At 43.7% G+C, this 20,349-nt stretch overlaps 1 protein-coding gene across 1 annotated transcript in view; it reads left to right on the forward strand.

Annotated features, from left to right (window-relative positions):
- Positions 1 to 20,349, forward strand: part of TENM1 (teneurin transmembrane protein 1) — a 361,765-nt gene that overhangs the window by 300,605 nt on the left and 40,811 nt on the right. The window contains exons 24-25 of the mRNA XM_067722679.1: positions 14,139 to 14,505; positions 15,920 to 16,430. Of these exons, the coding sequence (XP_067578780.1) occupies positions 14,139 to 14,505; positions 15,920 to 16,430 (878 nt within the window). The remainder of the gene's footprint in view (positions 1 to 14,138; positions 14,506 to 15,919; positions 16,431 to 20,349) is intronic.

A 20,349-nucleotide genomic window follows, 5' to 3' on the forward strand; every position in this document is an offset into this window, starting at 1 on the left:
TTAAAATAAAAGTCAAGTACCGTGCTCAATTCTATATCGAAAACGTAATTTATCGCATAAATAAAACTCCCTCAGCAGTGTCCTCTTTCCACACAAAGGACAATGGCATGTTAGCTCTTATTAAAGCTATGAAGCACTAGAGGAAAAGCATCTTCAGAGTTCAGGGAGAGTCACAAGATGCAAAGCTTGCAAACTACTTTTGAACCACTCAATCTTGCACACATTTTGCCTGGCAGGCGCCATAACCTGAAATAAACCTGAAACTCTCTAAGATGCAGAGGTATCTGGTTGGCAAATTCAGTGGTTAGCATCTAGGGCTTATATGCCCAACATTCTGGGCTAAGTCCAAATGTGAGCCAATTGGCCTAACTATCTTTCAGACTTTATCTTTAAATATAGCCTTGCTCTCTATTAACTGTGGGAGGGGAGGTTCATGATTCAGTGCCAACCCATATTTATTAAATGGAAACACAATTCAGAGAGAAAGTTCTGTTAGCTGTCATGAGGCGTGTCATCTTTTCATGCAGAAGTTAGTATATATGTAAAAAGTGAACACGGGAACATATGAAACACCAAGAGGCTACACCTGCTGAGAGGTGTTTATCTTGAGATACATAAGAAAAACAGGTGTTCATTTGATCCGCCTCAGAATACACTCCCCATTCCAAATCAAGGGGAAAAGGATTCTGAAGGAGCAATCCTAATTTCTGACAAGGAGACTAGCAAGAGAGAATATAAAAGCCATTTAGTAGTAAATGCCCATTGTATTATTATTTAATAAGTAAATTCTAAGCACACAGGAACTATTGTCATGGGCCCACCTTATGAATCATTCAGTACAGAATTCTTTCTCCAAAAGATGTTTGGGAGAGTGGCATGATCCACTATGAAATCATCCTCAAAAATCACAAGGGTGAGAAGCTTTTAAACAGTAAGGACATCAACATGGCAGCGCCAGAGAGTCAGAGAAGCTCTGGTTAAAGTCAATCACAACCAACTTCATTAAAGTCCAAACACAGCGGATTTATTTTATGTGGCTATTTTCTGGACATGGCAGCTTCACAGGCCAGTAGATACACTGAGGATGCTACTGACTAATAAATTCTCGCAGTACCAGATAGTCTTTGCTGGTTCTGGTTCACTTTTACTAGTTTTCTATTACCACTGCCCTGCAGTGGGTATTGCTCTTCCTTTGTCGTTGTATATGGGTTGATGCTGTGAATCTCAGTTAAGATCCAGTCAGAAAAACAGAAATTAGTGATTTTAACAGAGAGAAATTTAATATAGGGAATGGGCTGCACAGGTGTTAGAGGGTTGCAAGAAAAGAGGTAATATCTGCATGAGGCAGTCACCACCTCTAGGGCTGGGGAAACAAAAGAAAGGGGTTGGAGTTGTCAGAACCTAGAGAGGTGGGACCTACTCCTCTGAGAAGAGGGTACCAGTCAGCCTGCTTCCGGCCCCTGAGAGGGAGCATGATGAGACCAATTCTCCGATTACGGAGAGGAGCTGGAAAGTGCAGCCAGCCACTGCCACCAGGATGAAGGGCTACAGTTATAGCAACACTGACTGGAACAGAAAGCAAGCAGGAAGGAGTGAGTGCCCTCTCCCTCCTCTAGCCTTCCAGAGTCGCTTTATTTCCCAGATTGTCAGGATGGATCAAATATCCAGCTGGTAAAAAGAGAAATGTAGTTTGCAGAGTCCCAAGCCCAGTATCACAAAGCAGTGTCTTTATTATTTTTTTTTTTTTTTGCGGTACGCGGGCCTCTCACTGTTATGGCCTCTCCTGTTGCGGAGCACAGGCTCCGGACGCGCAGGCTCAGCGGCCATGGCTCACGGGCCCAGCCGCTCTGCGGCATGTGGGATCTTCCCGGACCGGGGCACGACCCGCATCCCCTGCATCGGCAGGCAGACTCTCAACCACTGTGCCACCAGGGAAGCCCTTTATTTATTTTTTTGAATTTTATTTTATTTATTTTTATATAACAGGTTCTTATTAGTTATCTATTTCATACATATTAGTGTATATATGTCAATCCCAGTCTCCCAATTCTTCCCACCCCCCCACCCCCCCCCCGCCGCTTTCCCCCCTTGGTGTCCATACGTTTGTTTCTCTACATCTGTGTCTCTAGTTCTGCCCTGCAAACCGGTTCATCTAAAGCAGTGTCTTTAAAGGAGTGAGTCTGGAGCTGGGAGACAATAGCTCACTAACTAACACACTGTGCAACGAGGTGTTGGATTTCCATGTCATTGTTGCTGCCGGAGTCACTCACATATGCTTACGGTTTGGATGAAATGTTAATTAGAGTGGACTGTTTGCCACAGAGGATTTCATCATTACTGAATCCATAAGAAGCTGTTATGGGGAGACCTCAACCAGAGCTGCTCAGTTTGTTTGCTAGTGATTCTGACTCCCCTGTTGTTGAAGCTCGGGTACTCAATACGCATCACAATTTTTTGCTTTTGTTCAGGCTCAAGTCCGTAGCCTGCCTGCTTCCTTAAATGATTCTGTACACATGGTAAGTGGTCAGATGGCCAGTCTCCAGAGTTCTAGAAGCATGAAGCCTGAGCTGGGCCATCTGTTGAGGATGTGCTGTTTTGTATTACACACAGGGAAGTGGTGGGCAAAACCCGGAAGTGCACTGGAGGCCTAATGAAAATAAGACCAGTTAAATCTTCCCTCTAAATGTTCATTAGGCCATCTGTCCTTATTAGTGACCTTATCATTTGGAAACATTACAGAGTTAAGATGAGACACAATCTGTGGTGGAATTCTAGTCTAACTTGAAATAAACTTTTGAGTAGAGCAATCGTGACTTGTGACATTTCTCTTCCCATTTAGAACCCTGCCCACTTCTAAAGATCTCCATGGTGAAATTTTTTAATAGTTCCTTCCTGAAATATTATCCCGGAAACCAGGGTTAGCAGTAGCTACAGAAATGAAAGCATAATCTCAGAGTGGCTGATCAATGAAATCAGAACATTTCATAAAAGCAGTGCAGTCATACTTCTGGCCCGTAAATTGCTTTAGGTGCCAAAGGGAATTGGAAGCGTGGTCTATCCTGTCGAGCCAATACTATAATATTAACAACCTGCAACAGACAAGTTTCTGCAACTGCTCAACAGGAAGGAACGCTACCAAATGATTCCGGGGCCTTCTTCAAAGTCCCTGGCTCCTACGCAGGCAAAGCCTTGTCTGTCGACAAGAGCCCCACCCGCTACTGCATGAAGACCCACAATGGTCTTCTCTTTACTTCAGATTCTCTCAGAATGCATGGTCTCATCACCTGGTCTCACATTGGATTTCGTGTTACCTTGGACTGTTCTCTGGTCATCTCCCCTTCTGTATGTGTATCTCCCACAGTGCTGGCTATACACTGGGAATTTAAGAAATACATGTAAAATTAAATTGAGGGACTTCCCTGGTAGTCCAGTGGTTAAGACTCCACACTCCCAATGCAGGGGGCCTGGGTTCGATCCCTGGTCAGGGAGCTAGATCCCACATGCTGCAACTAAGAGCCTGCATGCCGCCACTAAAAGATCCCACATGCCACAACTAAGACCTGGCACAGCCAAATAAATAAATAATTAAAAAAAAAATTAAATTGAAATAGAGACACAAAAGAAAAAGCAAAAAAACAGTACAACTTTCATGTTCCTCTCCCCACCCGCAGAAGTGCTGAAAGTGTTAAGTTCTTTGACTGTAATGATAAAGCCCAAGATACAGAGAGATACAAATAGTAAATCGGCAAGTAGCATTGTGTACAATGTGTTCTTACAATAACAATCAAATTTACAAACAAATTAGCTGTGGAGTCTGAAGGACATGCTGTAGTTTTCACACTGGGCCTTCATCTCCTGCTGATAGATGACTTTGACTGTAAATTAAAAACTGGAAGTGGTTAAACATTCTGTGTATTCACAAGTGCCATTTCCAAAATTGAGGCTTCAGAGAGGAGATGCAAGAAAGGGTGACGGAAACTCAGAGCAATTATGCCTGTTATGAAGATGAGGTAGTGGCAATTACACAGCAGACTCATACAGAGTGTGTACGTGCCGATTGCTCTGAGGGAGCCTCTGAGAACAAACTTTTATAGCACCCATCAGGCCTTGGGTCTCTAGAGGAAGGAAAGATTTTCAGCCACTCGGTCAGTGTGCTTTTGGACAGAGCTTATGGCCCCAGGAACCATCTTGGAAGGGATACGTGCTTTTTTCTTAATGAGCTTGAATGAAACTCTTATGTAGCAGAGCGGTTTCATTCACTGTTTCTTTCCTATTCTCAAGCTTTTTGGTGTCAGGACCCCTTTACACTCCTAAAAATTGTTGGAGACTTCAAAGAGCTTTTCTCTATGTGGGTTTTATCTATTTACTTTATTAGAAAGTAAAAGTGTGAATTTTTTTAAACACAAAGCTATAGTAGCCTCAGGCACCCTCTAGAAAACTCCACTATATACTCATAAGAAAGTACAAAAGGCAAATAGTATTAAGAATAATTTTGACCTCACAGACCTCCTTGAAAGAGTCTCAGGGATCCCCGAAGTCTGCAGACCAAAATGGAAATACCATATTTCCTCAATTCTAAGACACCATGTGTTCTAAAACGTAGCATCAATTTGATAACTTTAGGTGGTGAGGAGAGATGCTCCATTAAATGTATGCGTTGATTTTAAGACACAACCTCACTTCAGAAAATTTAAAATATGGAAGGGGTAGGAAATACAGTTCTTAAGATTGAGGAAATATGGCAACTCCCACTAACCTCAGTGGGTCTCTGGAAATGCAGATTTACTGACCGAAACATGTTGAGGAAAATTAGTTTTTCTTAGAGCTAATTTGTGTTTTACAATTTTTAAAATGCATTCATGGACTGAAGATGTTACAGTCAGTGAGGCACTAATGTTTTCATTCAATAAACATTTGTCAACTGTAATACCAGATACTGGAAATACAAAAATGAATGAGACCTCATTCCTGCCCTTGAAGACTCACAGACCTAATAGAAGACAAAGGAAGGCAAGCAAATATTTATAGTATAATGGAGAAGCATTGGATCTGAATGAGTCATGGACCTGGAAGAACAGCTTGAAGTACCCAAAGATGGAGCCCTGGGTATTCAGGAATGCTTGAGGTTAATCACTAAGTGTAAGCAATTAGTCATCCTCATAACAAAGGGCTGCCCTAGTGGACTTTGGCACATGTGTCAGTCTCTTTGGGACATTAATTTATGTCAATTTAATTTAATTTTGCAAACACTGGTGATCTATCCAGAGATGTAAACCTAGAAATTTGTTAGACCGGATTGACCATATTGGTATAGTCAGTAGCGCCATTCAAAAACAAAGCTTAACAGAACATTTTCTTGGTTGTGATTGGATTTGGCTGAGAATAATAGAGCCCCTTCCCCCCGCCACACACACACACACACACACACACACACACACACACACACACACACACACACACACACACACACACACACCAGTGACATAAGCAGGATAGCAGCCACACTAGTATAGTCCAGGACTGGATGGCAGTTCCACAAGGTCGTCTGGGACCCAGGCTCCTATAATTCTGCCCTGCCCACCCGGCACAGAACTTCCATTTTCATGGCCACCTCATGGTCTAAGACATCTGCTAAAATTCCCACCACTTCTATCCATATTGCATACTGGAAGAAAGGGCAAAAAGAGGCTCCTTCCAGTTGGGTCAGCTGTCCTTAAGCAGCATCAATTTAAAAGTGTGGATACTTCCACACCTCCTCTTACATCGTATTGCCTTGAACTTTATCACATGGCTACAGGTAACTGCAAATCAGGCTGGAATGCCTTCGATTCTAGATAGCAGTATGCCCAAATTTTAAGATTAGTGCACTAAAGGAGGAGGAGAGAGTGAAAGAATGATAGGGTAGGTCTAGAACTAGTAGTCTCTGCCGCAGGCATCTTAGTAACCACAAATTCAGCATTTTGTTTTGACCCTGATACTGTCTGAGCTTCTTCAAATTTCTAAAAGCCATCTGGAAAAAGTTTGGTTTGGGGCACTTGGAAAGCACAATGATACTTTTCAGAGTGATGGTTCCTATTGATCTTCCTTTTAAAAAGTGTGAATTATTGCAAGATGAAACATACCAGCTCTGCTTTGGGGGGTTTTTATTTGTTTGTTTTGCTTTGCTTTGTTTCCTCAACTTCCACAATGTTTTTGAAACATTGGGGTAGGTGTGATTTAATCTATAGGCTCTGCAGCAAAATGATTCTAAAGATCAGTCCAATTGTAACTCTTGATTAGATTGATCCTGGCTATTCATCTGCAATGAATAATGTGACTTACGTGTCAGTTATTCTGATTGGGCAGCCATGGACACAGACCAGGCTGACACATTTGACCAAAGGTTGAGGGGTTCCTCAAACTCTCCAGCCGTTATTCAGAGAAACACAAGAATGTGGATCTGAGATAATGGGAAATAATTTGCCGGTTGACGAGTCCGTGTAGTCTTAGTGTATTTCATCTTCTAATAATTTCCACTTTTTAAAAGCAAGATCAATAAGGTCCATCGCTCTCAAAGGTGTCATCGTGCTTTCCAACTGCAGAAAACCAAACTTTCTCCAGACGGTTTTTTCCCTCTTTTATAAATTTGAAGAAGCTCAGACAGTATCAGTGTCAAGAAACGAGAAGGCCATTTGCAAACTGACAGAAAGTGATGCTAACAGTCTGCAGTTGTCAGCTTTTAGAAGAATGGGGAAGTCTAACATGGAGTTGGCAGAACACCTGGCAGAGAGCACTGCGTCCCGTCACTGCATCTTCCCCCAGGTTGGCGTACTACAGAAGCACTAATCATACGCTTCCTGAAATTCCTGCTGAAGAGGCCTCAGAGATCAAAAGCAAACAGTCACTTTTCAAATGAGCCACAAGGCTGGAAATGTACTAAAGGAGGGAGATGAGAAGTGTCCTGTTTAGGATAGTGAGACAGGGCCGTTTGGGAAACAGCTGGTTTCTTCAGCACAGTTGAACTTGGGGAAAAGAAGTTATTAGCACTTGGTAGCAATGGCAAAATATAGTAACAGTCATGATGTGTTTCTGAGGCTTTTCCATGGAAAGTAATTTCTTAAAATGGATGGAGTGGAACAGAAGTAGTCTACTGCTCTGTGTCACTGGCAACACCCTGTATCTATTAGAAAATGAAGGAAATGAAGTCAGCCAAAGGTTGTCAGTTACATGAGGGCAGGGCCTAGTCTGTGTTGGTTAGAGCTGGCTCCTTAGTGCCTAGCATAATGCCTAAAATGGGATAAAGAGCCATTTATTGGCAGAAGAAAGGAAAATAAAGTAGCATGTTCTACACTTGGAACTGCACCAAGAGTACTGTTACAAATAACAGTGGGGAATCCAAGTAATAAGCTGAAATATTAGCCATGAAATTGGCTGACAAATGTATGAGAAATAATATATCCCAATATAAGCCAAATGTTTCTTGGAGGACACATAGCTTAAAAGGATTCTCAAGCAATGGAATAAATGAACAAGGAGGGAATGGCCGGTGACAGAGAAGCAAGGGAAACCTTGAAAGAGCATGACGATGTGACTGCACTTAAGAGTTCATGAGAGGGACTTCCCTGGCAGTCCAGTGGTTAGGACTCTGCACTTCCATTTCAGGGGGCACAGGTTCAATCCCTGGTTGGGGAACTAAGATCCCACAAGCCGTGAGGCACAGCCCCAAAAAAAAAAAAATCAAATAAGGGTTCATGAGATAGCCAAGGAATAGAACATGTCCATAGTCAGACAGGAATGAGAAGAAATACAGGCATGTTCCATAATAAAAAGTAGCCTTTACAGAGCCCTTTCTGTGTACCAGGCACTGTGCTAAGTGCTTTATGTAGATTTTTTTGGTATAATTCCTATAATAAATTTTTGAGAAGGTATTATTACTATACCCAATTTCTCGATAAGGAAACTGAGGCTCAGAGAGGTTAACTGATTTGCTCCAAGGTCACAGAGTTAGCAAATAACAAAATTTTGAACCCAGGAAGTCTTAACTCTGAAGCCCGAGCTCCTAACCACTTCCTTCTACTACATCTGAGCTTTTTTCTACGGAGAGAGTATATAGCTTCCATCAGATTCTCGAAGGACTTTGTAAATCCAAAAAAGTATGAGAAACAGTGTAGCGGACTCTAAGCCCATGAAGGCAGGGACCTTGTCTGTCTGAATCAGCATCAGATATTTGCGAGAGGCGTGGAGGGACAGCTATGTAAATGTGTGAATGTACTGGTGAAGATCTGGCCTCCAAATTGATTCTCCTGCATCAATCTGGTCTCCCTCCAGCCTGCTCCCCAAACTGCAGCCTAAGTAATCTTTCTAAAGCCCTAGTCTGACCATGTCAACCCCCAACTTTAAAGATCTTCATTGACTCCTCAACACCCTCAGTTCAAGTCTAAAGTCCTTAGCCTACACAGCCCTTCATGGCTTAATGCAGCGGTTCTCAACAAGGGACAGTTTTCCCCTTAGGGGACATTTGGTAATGTCTGGAGACATTTTTGGTTGTCACAGCTCAAGGGAAGGTGCTACCTGCATTTAGTGAATAAAGGCCAGAGACGCTGCTAAATATCTTGTACTGCACAGGACAGGCCCCACAACGAAGAATCACCTGCTCCCAAATGACAATAGTGCCTCAGTGGAGAGACTTAAAATTAGTCCCCGGCAAACACTGAAACTTCATTTACCACCACTGCCTACCCTACTTATGCTCCAGCAATCCCAGACTGCGGTGAGCTCCACACTCCCATATGGTTTCGTGCTTCTGTGCTTTTGTTCATTCTTTTCCCTCTGCTGAGATCACTCTTCCCACCTTGCTTTTTCTCAGTACCTTTGCTTCATCCTTCAAGATTAAGTTTACATTTCTCTTCTAGGAGTATTGCCCCAAGCTTCCTCCTCTGTGTTCCCATGTCACCCTGGGCATGTGTCTATCGTGTCACTTAACCACGTGATATTGAAATGACCTGTTTCTGTATCTGCCTTCTGTCACTTGACCGTGAACTCATAAAGGGCAGGGACCTTTTTTATTTACCTTTATAATAGTGCCTGAGACAGAGTAGGCACCACAAAGCATTGAACTGAAAGATAACAAATGACAGAGAGAAAGACAATCACTCAACTCCTAATGAGCTTTGACCTTCTCAGGAACAAAACAAAACAAAACAAAAGGTTGAAATCAACCTTTAGGTTGAATCTAACCAGGTAAAGGGGCGGCCAGACTTGGTGAGGAGAGCGTGAAGAAACATGTCCACTCTTCTAGGTGAGGAATCAGACGGCATAGAGGCGAAGCGCAGACATCTGAAAATGGGGATATTGATAGTTTCTTTCTCAAGTGATTGACCTAAGAATATAAAGGAATAATCCATGTAAAGAGCCTGATACATAGGAAGCACTCAGTAAACAGTAGCTACTTATATTAAAGGCTCAGATGAGTGGGCCTGTAATCTTACAGATGTTACTGATTAGGACCAGTTCAAAGGAAGGGGCAGCACCTATTTATATTTAAAAATAAGTCAATTTAAAGAAAAATATTAAGTCAATAATAGTGCAAGTGGTGGACAGCTAAGGCAAAATTCATGAAGCTGTTATGTGGACAACTGAAGTCTGGGAAACGGAGCTGAAAAGGAACTATATTGAATGGTAACTGGACTAGGTTCCTTCTAGCGCTAAAGGTTTATGACTTTGAGACCATTTTTCATGTTAATACCATTTGCTATCCCATACTTTGTCCAGGCACTGGGCTCAGTACCTTGCCTCCTTATCACAATTGATCCATGCAATATCTCTGAAAAGTAGATAGACTATCATCAGCTTCTTTTCCTTATTGCAGATGAAGAAATCAGAGACTCATAGACGATACCTCATTTGCCTAGGATTACTACTAGTATGGGAAGGAACCAGCCTTGAAACTGTTAGGGAGAGCCTCAGTTTACAAATTATGGTCTGCGTCTACAGTGTGGGATAACTGAAGAATTTTCTAGTTTAGTCTAATCAAGGGCTCATATTTAGATACTGCTGTTACACATGGATTTTCCCCGATAGGATTCTGTTGCTTTATAAACTACTACTTAGGTCAAAATTAGCTGACTCTTTAAACCAGCCATGGGACTGGCTGACCTGAGGGCCAAGTGCCTTCAAGGCAGATTTTCAATTAGCAGAGGAAGACATGGTGCTGTCAAGGCTTGACATCCAGACCAAGAGCCCCTTTCTGCTCTGGGTTATTTCTCAGGGAAGGTTGTTGGGAGATGGGCACATTCTACCAGCTGGCGGCTACACCAGTGACCTTTAATGCTAGTTTAGCTTGAATACATTTTGACATTTCAAGCAAATTAATGTATTTTTACAAGGTGGGGCACCGACCACAAATTAGGCCAAATGGTTTCCCTGCAGGCTGGGTTACTGTGCAAAGATTCTCCCACCACCCCCAAAAGAAATGTTTATTTTTCTCCACCTGGACAAATGCCAACAGCCCTCAGGGGTTAACCTTAGTCCCACCTCAGTAGTCTATAATTCTGGGGTCTCTCTGCAGCTAACAGATGCTAATTCTGACAGCCGGAATGAGGCAAAGACTCCAATCCGCATGTTACATTGTGTGTTATGGAAATGCCTTGGTATAAAGCACCAGTTCCTTGAAAAATTACGTGGAAAAGAGAGTATCTACCATGAGAAGCAGATAGAAGGAACTAACAACCTACGAGAGGTGAAGAGGTCCAGTTTCTGAAAAGACAGACCCTAGACTACTAAGTAGCCACACATCTTTCATCTGAGGCGTTTTCAGAGACAAATCAAATGGGAATTAAAGGGATTCTGTGTAGCTCATACAGAAAGTGTCTCAGAAGCACAGAGGCCACTTTAGTCACAGGAAACTGCCAGAGGGTGACTTATTTGATGGAACAGAAAACAAACAGACACAATAGCTGGTGTATTTTTGAGGCAATTTTAAACCTAATAAACATGACACCAGTAGCGTTGACTTAAATCAGCTCGGGCGAGTTGGAGAATTTAACAGCTCGTCTTCCAACTACCAGCCTTTATCTCAGAGGCCGCCTTGACAGCAGAGAGCAGAGTCCAAAACATGGCCTTCTCTGACTTCTGCCAGGTGTGTGCCGTCCCCGGCCTCTGGCCCGGCCTCAGCTCTCAGAGTGGGGATAATTAGAACGTCATTTCTGCCAGCTTTGTTTTTTCTGGGTCACTGACTTCAGACTTGATCAAAATACGAGTGTTGGACTGAAATCAATTGGTTTCCTCTTCCTCAGCCAGCCCCAGCTTATTTCCTGGGGGACCGTGCTCCAGAGGCCCAGCGCACACAGACAGCTTCTGTAGCAGCCCGATGGTGTGTATAGAGGTCCAGAGTGAGGGCTGCGGAGGGGTCCACAGCGCAGGCGCTCCATCTCCCTGCTCTCCCTCTCCGTGGCAGGGCGCTGACATGCAAGGGCCTCAGACAGACGTGCTGAGGAACACATCACAGCAAACTGCTCTGGGAGCTGTTAATGTTTATCCAATGGCCTCAGTTTGAAAGGCTCTGTAGAACGTGCATGACAGAAGCTCAGCTTTATACTCCATTAGCATTCAAATTCCTAGCTGTCCAGAGGCATATGGTGCTGACCAGAGAAGGCCAGCCCATGTCGAGGCTGCGGGCATGTAGAGACAGGAGGACAGGTTGAGGCTGCTGGATGTCTGGGAGAGACACTCAGAGACGGGGGACAAAGAGAGCCAAGTGGTACAAGAGGGGAGGTCAAAGACAACCTTTGTCTTCTTTATAACATCACCAGTTGTCCTCCATTAAGAGACAGAATTAGAGGGAAGGGCTTTATCTCAGACCGGCCTTTGTCCACTTCATTACTGAGTGGAAGGCCTCTTCCAACCTGGAAATAGTGGGCCTCAGAATGCGATGATAGCATATATCTTGTTTTCAGACTTTCGGATTCAATGAGAAAAACAAAGCTTTCCTCGGGCTTTCACTCAAGGCAAAAAGAATTGCAGCTACATTACTGTTACTATCTTGGCCAGGAATGGGGCAGACTCTTCTGCCTTTGCCTAGCCATAAGAGAAGAGAAAGAAAGTACAGAATAAGTGAGTGGTGGAGTCGAGAGTGCACGTAACGTAGTTCTCTGAGAAGTGCCCGGTGATAAATAGCAGCTGTCGAGGAGATGGTAGACATTGGGCTGACTCCTGTGTCGACAAGGGAGCTAGAGTAGATCCATGTTTGCTTGGCCTGTGTGTCCCAGTGCCCAGCACAGCACTTGGCACCAACACGCCAGACACACACACACACACACACACACACACACACACACACCCCAGTCCTTTTGCTTCTAACTCCTTAATGTGTCTCAAATCCATCTACTTCTCTCCATCCCCACTGTCGCCAACCTAATTCAGGCCACCGTCATCCCTCACCTGGACCACTGCAGGAGCCTCTTAGCTAGCGGCCTGTTTCCCATCTCACCTCCTCCTCCAATATGATCTCAACAGCAGAAAGGGTGATCCCTCTAGAACCCAAATATGATTATGTCACATCCCTACTTAAAGCCATCAGAATAAAACTGGACATGTACATCTCTCCATTACCTGGTGTATTAGTCTGCTGGGGCTACCACAACGAAACACCACAGACCAGGTGGCTTTAACAAGAGAAAGTGATACTCTCATAGTTCTGGAGGTGGGAAGTTCAAGATCAAGGTGTCGGCAGGTTTGGCTTCTCCTGAGATCTCTCTCCTTGGCTTGCAGACGCCCATCCTCTTACTGTGTCCTCACATGGGCTTTTCTCTGTGCATACACATTCCTGGTATTTCCTCCTTCTTATAAGGACCTGAGAGCCCCACCCTTATGACCTCATTTAACCTTTATTACCTCTGTCAAGGCCTCATCTCCAAATACAGTCACATTAGAGGTTAGACTTCAGCATATGAATTTAGGGGGGCACAATTCAGTCCTGATACCTAGCCACTGTCTACCTCCTGATTCTCACCGATCACCTCTCCATCACTCAGCCTGTATTAGCCTTACTGGATTGTTTGTAGTATCTGGATGGGCCATACTGTCTCTAATCTCTGAACCTTTACCCATGCTGCTCCCTCTCCCTGGATTGCCCTCAACTCTGCTGCCTGCCATTTCCACCCCATTCCTCTCCTACTGGTCATTGCAGACCCTATTTAGGTACCACCTTCTCTGGAAATACCCTGCCTCCTGACTCCTAGTCTGGGTAAAGAGCTCTCACGTCCTCTCTGCTGCCTCCTTCTCATGACATGGAGAGTAATTGCCTGATGGCTCTCCAAGGGTTCTTGTAGACCATGAGGCATTTGAAGACAGAAGCTGTGTCATTTTGGAGATCTTTTGAATGCCCAAAGCCTAGCACAAGGCTTAGCACAGAGAAGGTGCTCAGCAAACATCCAGTGAAAGAACAAACCAACCTGTTTCTTTGCTGAGGAAAGAAGGATGTGGAGTGAACCAGGTCAAGCCACATGAGCAGTGCATTACAACTTAGGATTCCAAATCCCCAGCCGATGAACTGTACCTGAGTACTCCACAAGACAGCTGCTAGGTCTGTGCCAAGGAAAGGTCCTGTCCCCAAAGGTTGCTGATAGAGTAAAATCGGGTTTCTCTAGCACTCTGTTGTCCAGATGCCTCTATGACTTTGCTGTTCCATGCATCTACAGAGCAGTGAGAGAGATTTGCATCTCATAGTGCCACAGAAGCCCTAGAGCAGTGGCCCTCAAACTTTATTGTGCTTCAGAATCACGTGGAGGACTTGTTAAAACGTGGCTGGCTGGGCTCCAACTCCAGAGTTTCTGATTCAATAAGTCTAGGTTGGGGCCTGAGGATTTGCATTTCTAACTGGTTCTCAGGTGATGCTCTTGCTGCTGGTCCAGAGACCACACTCTGAGAAGGATCCTTCCGGAATTATAGCAGAAAATAATTCACATTATGTTGGAAATGGCATAAATGGTAAATGTGTTTACCAGAGCACTTAATCAGCTGTCCTTCCGAACTTTGCGGGATAACACCAACATTGCTGAAATTCATGAGACGGGGAACCAATAAGCCAATTTTTCTTTCAAGGTAAAACGGCCCCGGAAAGATATTGTAACCTAATGGTGTGTGTTCTGTTCTTTTTGCAGGTGCGATTAGAGTGGCCAACAGACCTTGCAGTCAATCCCTTGGACAATTCATTGTACGTCTTGGATAACAACATTGTGCTTCAAATTTCTGAGAACAGGCGAGTGCGGATCATTGCAGGGCGCCCCATTCACTGCCAGGTGCCAGGCATCAATCATTTCTTGGTCAGCAAGGTAGCAATTCACTCCACTCTGGAGTCAGCAAGGGCCATCAGCGTCTCCCACAGCGGGCTGCTCTTCATAGCTGAAACAGACGAGAGGAAAGTAAACCGCATTCAGCAAGTTACCACCAATGGGGAGATCTCCATCATGGCTGGTGCCCCCACTGACTGTGACTGCAAAATTGATCCCAACTGTGACTGTTTTTCAGGTATGACCTTTCTAGCAATTCAGTAGCTCCCCCTCTCTGTTTTCAAAAGAAAAACGTGCATCAGAAAAGTCAAAAAAAGAACAGAAGTATTACTTGTAAACATTGGTGTGAGGCACTGGAGAAAGCAATGGATTGAGGGTGAGATAGCTTAGTATCTTGTCCTTGTTCTGCAGCTGACTCACTGAGTGACCCTAGGAAAGCCATAAAACCCCTTCATGACTCACTTCATCTGCTAAGTAGAGGGACCACGTGTCTCAGTTATATCACCTTGCTGTTTTGAAGATAAACTAGTATAATAAAAGTTTTGGTACTCTAAGAAGTTAAGACCACTCTACAAATGTAAGATCATGATATTATTTGTACTTTGGAGAAAGGGAAGCTAGGTAAAACCTACATTTACTGATTTAGCTAAGGAAAAAATTACTTCCAATAAGTGACTGGTTTCCAGATTAACAATGTGTGCTATTTGAAACCCAAAGGGACTAGAAGCAGACTGCTTTCAGGATACAAGGGCAAAATTAAATCTCACAATGGAGGGTTCTCAGGACATCAGTCTGCTACTTACATTGTTTTTTTTTTTAATCCAAAATTTTCTCCATAACCAATAGTGCCCTTTACTTCAATTGAAATGGGGGGGGGAGAAGAGCCTTTTCTCCAAAACACAGAGTGGATATTCCAGACAGTAAACAGTCCTGTAAATGTCAATAGATGCATTTACTGCTGGTACGTGGACATCCCTCCATGCTGCATGCCGCCCTATTAAACTGCTCATCCACGCCCAAATGGTTCTTTTAACCTTTGCTTTTCCTTGGGACAGAGGAATCAAGAGTGAGCAACTTGGTCAATATGACTTTTGATTGATATTTCCAATGTTTTCCTAGACAACTAGTTTTATAGTTATTTTGCTAATTGATATCTTTCTTTCAAGGCAAAACTGGAATGTTTATTCCAGTTATCAAATTTGATGTTCTGAATGATTGTCGCACTTGCAGACTTAGTGTACTTTGACAATATGACAATGAAAGTTAACAGAAGAAAGGTGTCTGGGCACAGTAGGACTGGAAAGCCCTGAGATAGATGCTATGAGCATGGACAGGCGTAAGTCTCTGGCTAGATTTGGGGTGGCTGTCATCATTTGCTGTTTTTGTATCTTTAGATACAGAAGAGCAGGATTGACGATTTCACAAAATTGGTGTTAACTGAGAGAATTGCATCTCACTGTTCATCTTTAGTGGCACTGACTCAAGAATTGGGAATAACGGGTTTCAAATATCCAGCTGGGGCATGTGGAGAATGTTGGTTCACTGACTGTTCCCTTTAAAATGATTCTTGATGCACAGCGATTTCTGTATATGGTATGTTTGTATAAGTGCTTGTGACCACAACTATTAACATCAGGGTCTTTCTCCCACAGGTGATGGTGGCTATGCCAAAGATGCAAAGATGAAAGCCCCTTCCTCCTTAGCAGTGTCGCCTGATGGTACCCTCTACGTGGCAGACCTTGGGAATGTTCGAATTCGTACCATTAGCAGGAACCAAGCTCACTTGAATGACATGAACCTTTATGAGATTGCATCACCTGCTGATCAGGAACTGTACCAGTTCACTGTCAATGGAACCCACCTGCACACCTTGAACTTGATAACGAGGGACTATGTGTATAATTTCACCTACAATGCCGAAGGCGACTTGGGTGCGATTACCAGCAACAACGGCAATTCTGTGCACATTCGCCGAGACGCAAGCGGGATGCCCCTTTGGCTTGTGGTGCCTGGCGGGCAGGTGTACTGGCTGACCATAAGCAGCAACGGAGTCCTGAAAAGAGTGTCAGCCCAAGGCTACAATCTGGCCTTGATGACCTATCCAGGAAACACGGGGCTTCTGGCTACCAAAAGTAACGAAAATGGATGGACAACCGTTTATGAGTAAGTTTCTAAATCTCAACATGGGCTTTGTTAGGTTTGTATTTGCAGTTGTATTACAGTGGGAAAATGACTTAGTAATTGCTGAGTGTTGCATGCTATTTTCTCCTAACAGCCACAATAAAAAAAAAAAAAGTCAAGGAGAAAATTTTACCCAACTCCTAGGCTTCGAACCCATTTCTCCAGAGCAAGCACTTTTGCAGAGCATAATAATAAACACATAGGCTGAATGAAGAATCAAGCATGGTGCTGCACGAGACAAGAATGAGGCGGAAGTCCATGTGCTCGAGAAATTTACAGCATAGCTGGGAAAACAAGGGAAAATTTCATTTAAATGACAAAACTAGAAAATAGTTCTAAAGTAGCAAAGAAGCAGTGTAGCTTAACTAGTATTTATTGATCGCTGTGGGGTTTAATGAATGAATGAATGTGTGCGCAGCCCGGCCCAGCCCAACTCAGTTTAAGTTGTGAAATGACGTGGGGCAAATGCTGAAACAGGGGAAGCTGCACTCCACTGGCTGCTTCTGGGAAATGTGGAGTCAAAAGCTTCAGTACAGGCCTGCGCCCTCCCCCCAGTTTCCCTGCACAAGGCAAAGACTCCAATACATTTGGGTATTCACAGACCGGGTCTGTGATAACTTTGTTTAACTGGGAATTAACAGAAGGTGTGTCTGACGGCAGGCTACTAGGAGGTGTCCTGTCATGGACATAGAGACCATCGTCCTTGCCTTTTAAGGCTGGACAACGTTATTTGCAAGTCAACCCATTTAGAAAGCTAGTTTGCCAGCGCTCGGCAAGCCTCTTCCCCACGAAGGGAGTTGCTGAATTTTTAACCAGTTTACAGAGTGAAGATAATGCATGGAACTGAACCCAGAGCCTGAAATGGCATTCAAGTTGGGGAACGTGAGAAGCGGAGATACTAAATACGAGGAGTTCCAGGTGTGACTCTTCCGTGAGAATGTAGGGAATATGAAAAGACTGGATCCCACGAAACCCTCCTGAGGAAAGGGACAAAACAGTTGGCCTTCAAGTTTTGGATCATTTCCCAAAGAAATGCCACTTATACAAAAGAGCTGGACAGCTATTTTAGTTTCACTGAGAAAAATGTATTCAGTTTCTGTCGCAGGTCTTCCTCTATTTCTGGAAAAATTTCTCTTACATCTTAATAAAAGTAATAAAAGCTACTGTTCACTGAGGGTTTACTATGTGCTAGGTCCTAGGGTAGGTGATTTACATAAAGTATTTTGTTTGATCTCCAAAATAACAACATGGGATACGTGCTCCTGGTTTGCCTGTTTTATGGATGAGGAAACTGAGGCCCAGCATGGTGAGCTTGTCCTGATTCACACAGATGTCCAGGATTCAAACTGCAACAGTCTGACTCAAGAGCCCACATTTTGAAATATACTACCCTTAAGAAAGATAAAAGTTCTAATGAGAATATCTTTTTTCAAAAATTCATGCAAGATCACACTGCAGCTGAAATTAGACAAATAACTTTTTTTTTTTTTTTTCCGTACGCGGGCCTCTCACTGCTGTGGCCTCTCCCATTGCGGAGCACAGGCTCCGGACGCGCAGCCTCAGCGGCCATGGCTCACGGGTCCAGCCGCTCCGCGGCATGTGGGATCTTCCCGGACCGGGGCACGAACCCGTGTCCCCTGCATCGGCAGGCGGACTCTCAACCACTGCGCCACCAGGGAAGCCCGACAAACAACTATTTTGAAAACTAATGGTTAAATTCAGTTAAGCAACAAGAAATGGCAGAATTATTAACTAGTTTTCAAAATAACCAGTTCAACCGTTTACTTATTTACCAATCATCACATTGTACACTTGAAATACATGCAATTTTATTTGTCAATTATACCTCAATAAAACTAGAGAAAAAGCCCCCACAAAATAACCGTTTAACCATTCATTTATTTATTCAACAAATATTTGCTAAGCAGCTAGTATACACCTGGCAGTGTTCTGGTGCTGGGGATATAGCCGTGAACAAGACAGATACAAATCCCTACCTTCATAGCGCTTACATTGTACTGGAGGGAGACAAGTAAAATGCACAGAACTTCAGATGGTGATAAGCTCTGTGGAGGAAATAAAGCAGGGTCAGGGGGAATCAAGATTTGGAGGCAGAAGGGGTTTTTATTTCAGGCTGGGTGGTCAGGGAAGACCTCGCTCAGAAGGTGACATTTGAGTAAAGGCCTGTAGGAGGTGAGGGAGTGAGTCGTGTGGGTATCTGCCGGGGAGGAAGGGCGAAAACATTGCAAGCAGAGTGAACAGCAAGTGCAAAGGCCCTGCAGCAGGAACAAATCTGACATGTTCAAGGAATAGTAAGGCAGCCACTGTGACTGGAGTGGAGTGCACAATCACAGTAGGGAGACAAAATCAACGAAGCGGCCAGGGCCACTTCACATAGGGCTTTGCAGGCCTCTGTAAAGACCTTTTGACTCTGAGTAAAAGGTGAGACCACTGGAGAGCTTCAAGTAAAGGAGTGACAGAATCTGCCTTCCATTTTTAAAGAATCACTCTGTATTGAAAACAGACTGTATGGTGGAAGTAGAGGAACCTAATGGAGGGAGGGGGCTATTGCAATAATCCAGGCAAAATGGTGACTTAGACCAGGGAGTGAGGGCAGTAAGTGATAATATTCTAAATATATTTTGACAATAGAGCTGTCAGGACTGACAGATGGGATGTGGAGTATGAGAAAAAAAAAAGGGTCAGAAATAACTCCAAAGTTTTTGGCCTGAGCAAGTGGGTGTTGGACTTTCCATTTACCAGGATGGGGAAGACCAGGCAAGGAGTACATGATACTGGGTGGGAGTTCAGGGTTGGATATGATCAGTTTAGACATCCAAGGGAAAATATCAAGTTGGCAGTTGGATTTATGAGTCTGGAATTGAGGGGAGCGGCTGGAGATGTGAAATTTGGAGATCCAAATTTAGCGTCCACCAGTGTCTTGACTGTGTTTAAAGCCACGAGATCTTCATGGAAAAGTGAGTGTAGTCAAGGAAGAAAAGAGATCTGATGATGGAACCTAGAGCACCCCAACATTGAGTTGAAGATATGAAGAGGAACCAGCAAAAGAGATGGAGAAAGAAAGTCCAGTGAAGTAGGAAGAAAACCAGGAGAGTGGGACGTCCTGGAAGCGAAGTAAAACAAGTGATGCAAGGAGGAAGGAGCGATCAGCCGTGTCAAATACTCCTGATAAGTCAAGTAAGATAAGCACGGAGAATGACAGTTCCATCCAACACTGTGGATATCATTGTGTACCTTCACAAGAACAGGTGCTGTGGGCACTGGGGGACAGAAGCTTTAGCAGAGGAGGTTTAAGAGATAATGGATACACACATGTTCATAGCAGTGTTATTCATAATAGCCAAGAGGTGTAGAGGACCATGTCCATCCAGTCATGAATAACCAAACGAAATGTGGTATAGCCATACAATGCGATATTATCCATCCATGAAAAGGAGTGAAGTTCTGGTACGTGCTACAGCATGGGTGAACCTCAGAGACGTTACGCTACCTGAAAGAAGCCAGACACAAAAGGACAGATATTATATAGTTCCGTTTATATGAGATATCCGGAAAAGGCAAATTCATAGAGACAAAGTATAACAGGTTAGCAGTTACCAACAGCTAGGGAGAGGAGTGAACGGGGAGTGACTGCCAGTGAGTACGGGGTTTATTTTGGGGGTGATGGAAATGTTCTAGAAATGGTGCTGACGGTTGCACACGTTGTGAATGTACTGAAAGCCACTGAATTGTGTACTGTGTACTTTTAAATGGTGACTTTTATGCTATGTTAATTATATTTCAATAATAATCATCATAATAATAAAGAGAGCAACTGGGAGGAGAGTTTGGGGACAATGAGTAAAGAACCCTTCTGAAGTGCACTGCTGTAACGAGCAGA

Source organism: Pseudorca crassidens, chromosome X (assembly GCF_039906515.1).
Source record: "Pseudorca crassidens isolate mPseCra1 chromosome X, mPseCra1.hap1, whole genome shotgun sequence".
Lineage (NCBI taxonomy): Eukaryota > Metazoa > Chordata > Mammalia > Artiodactyla > Delphinidae > Pseudorca > Pseudorca crassidens.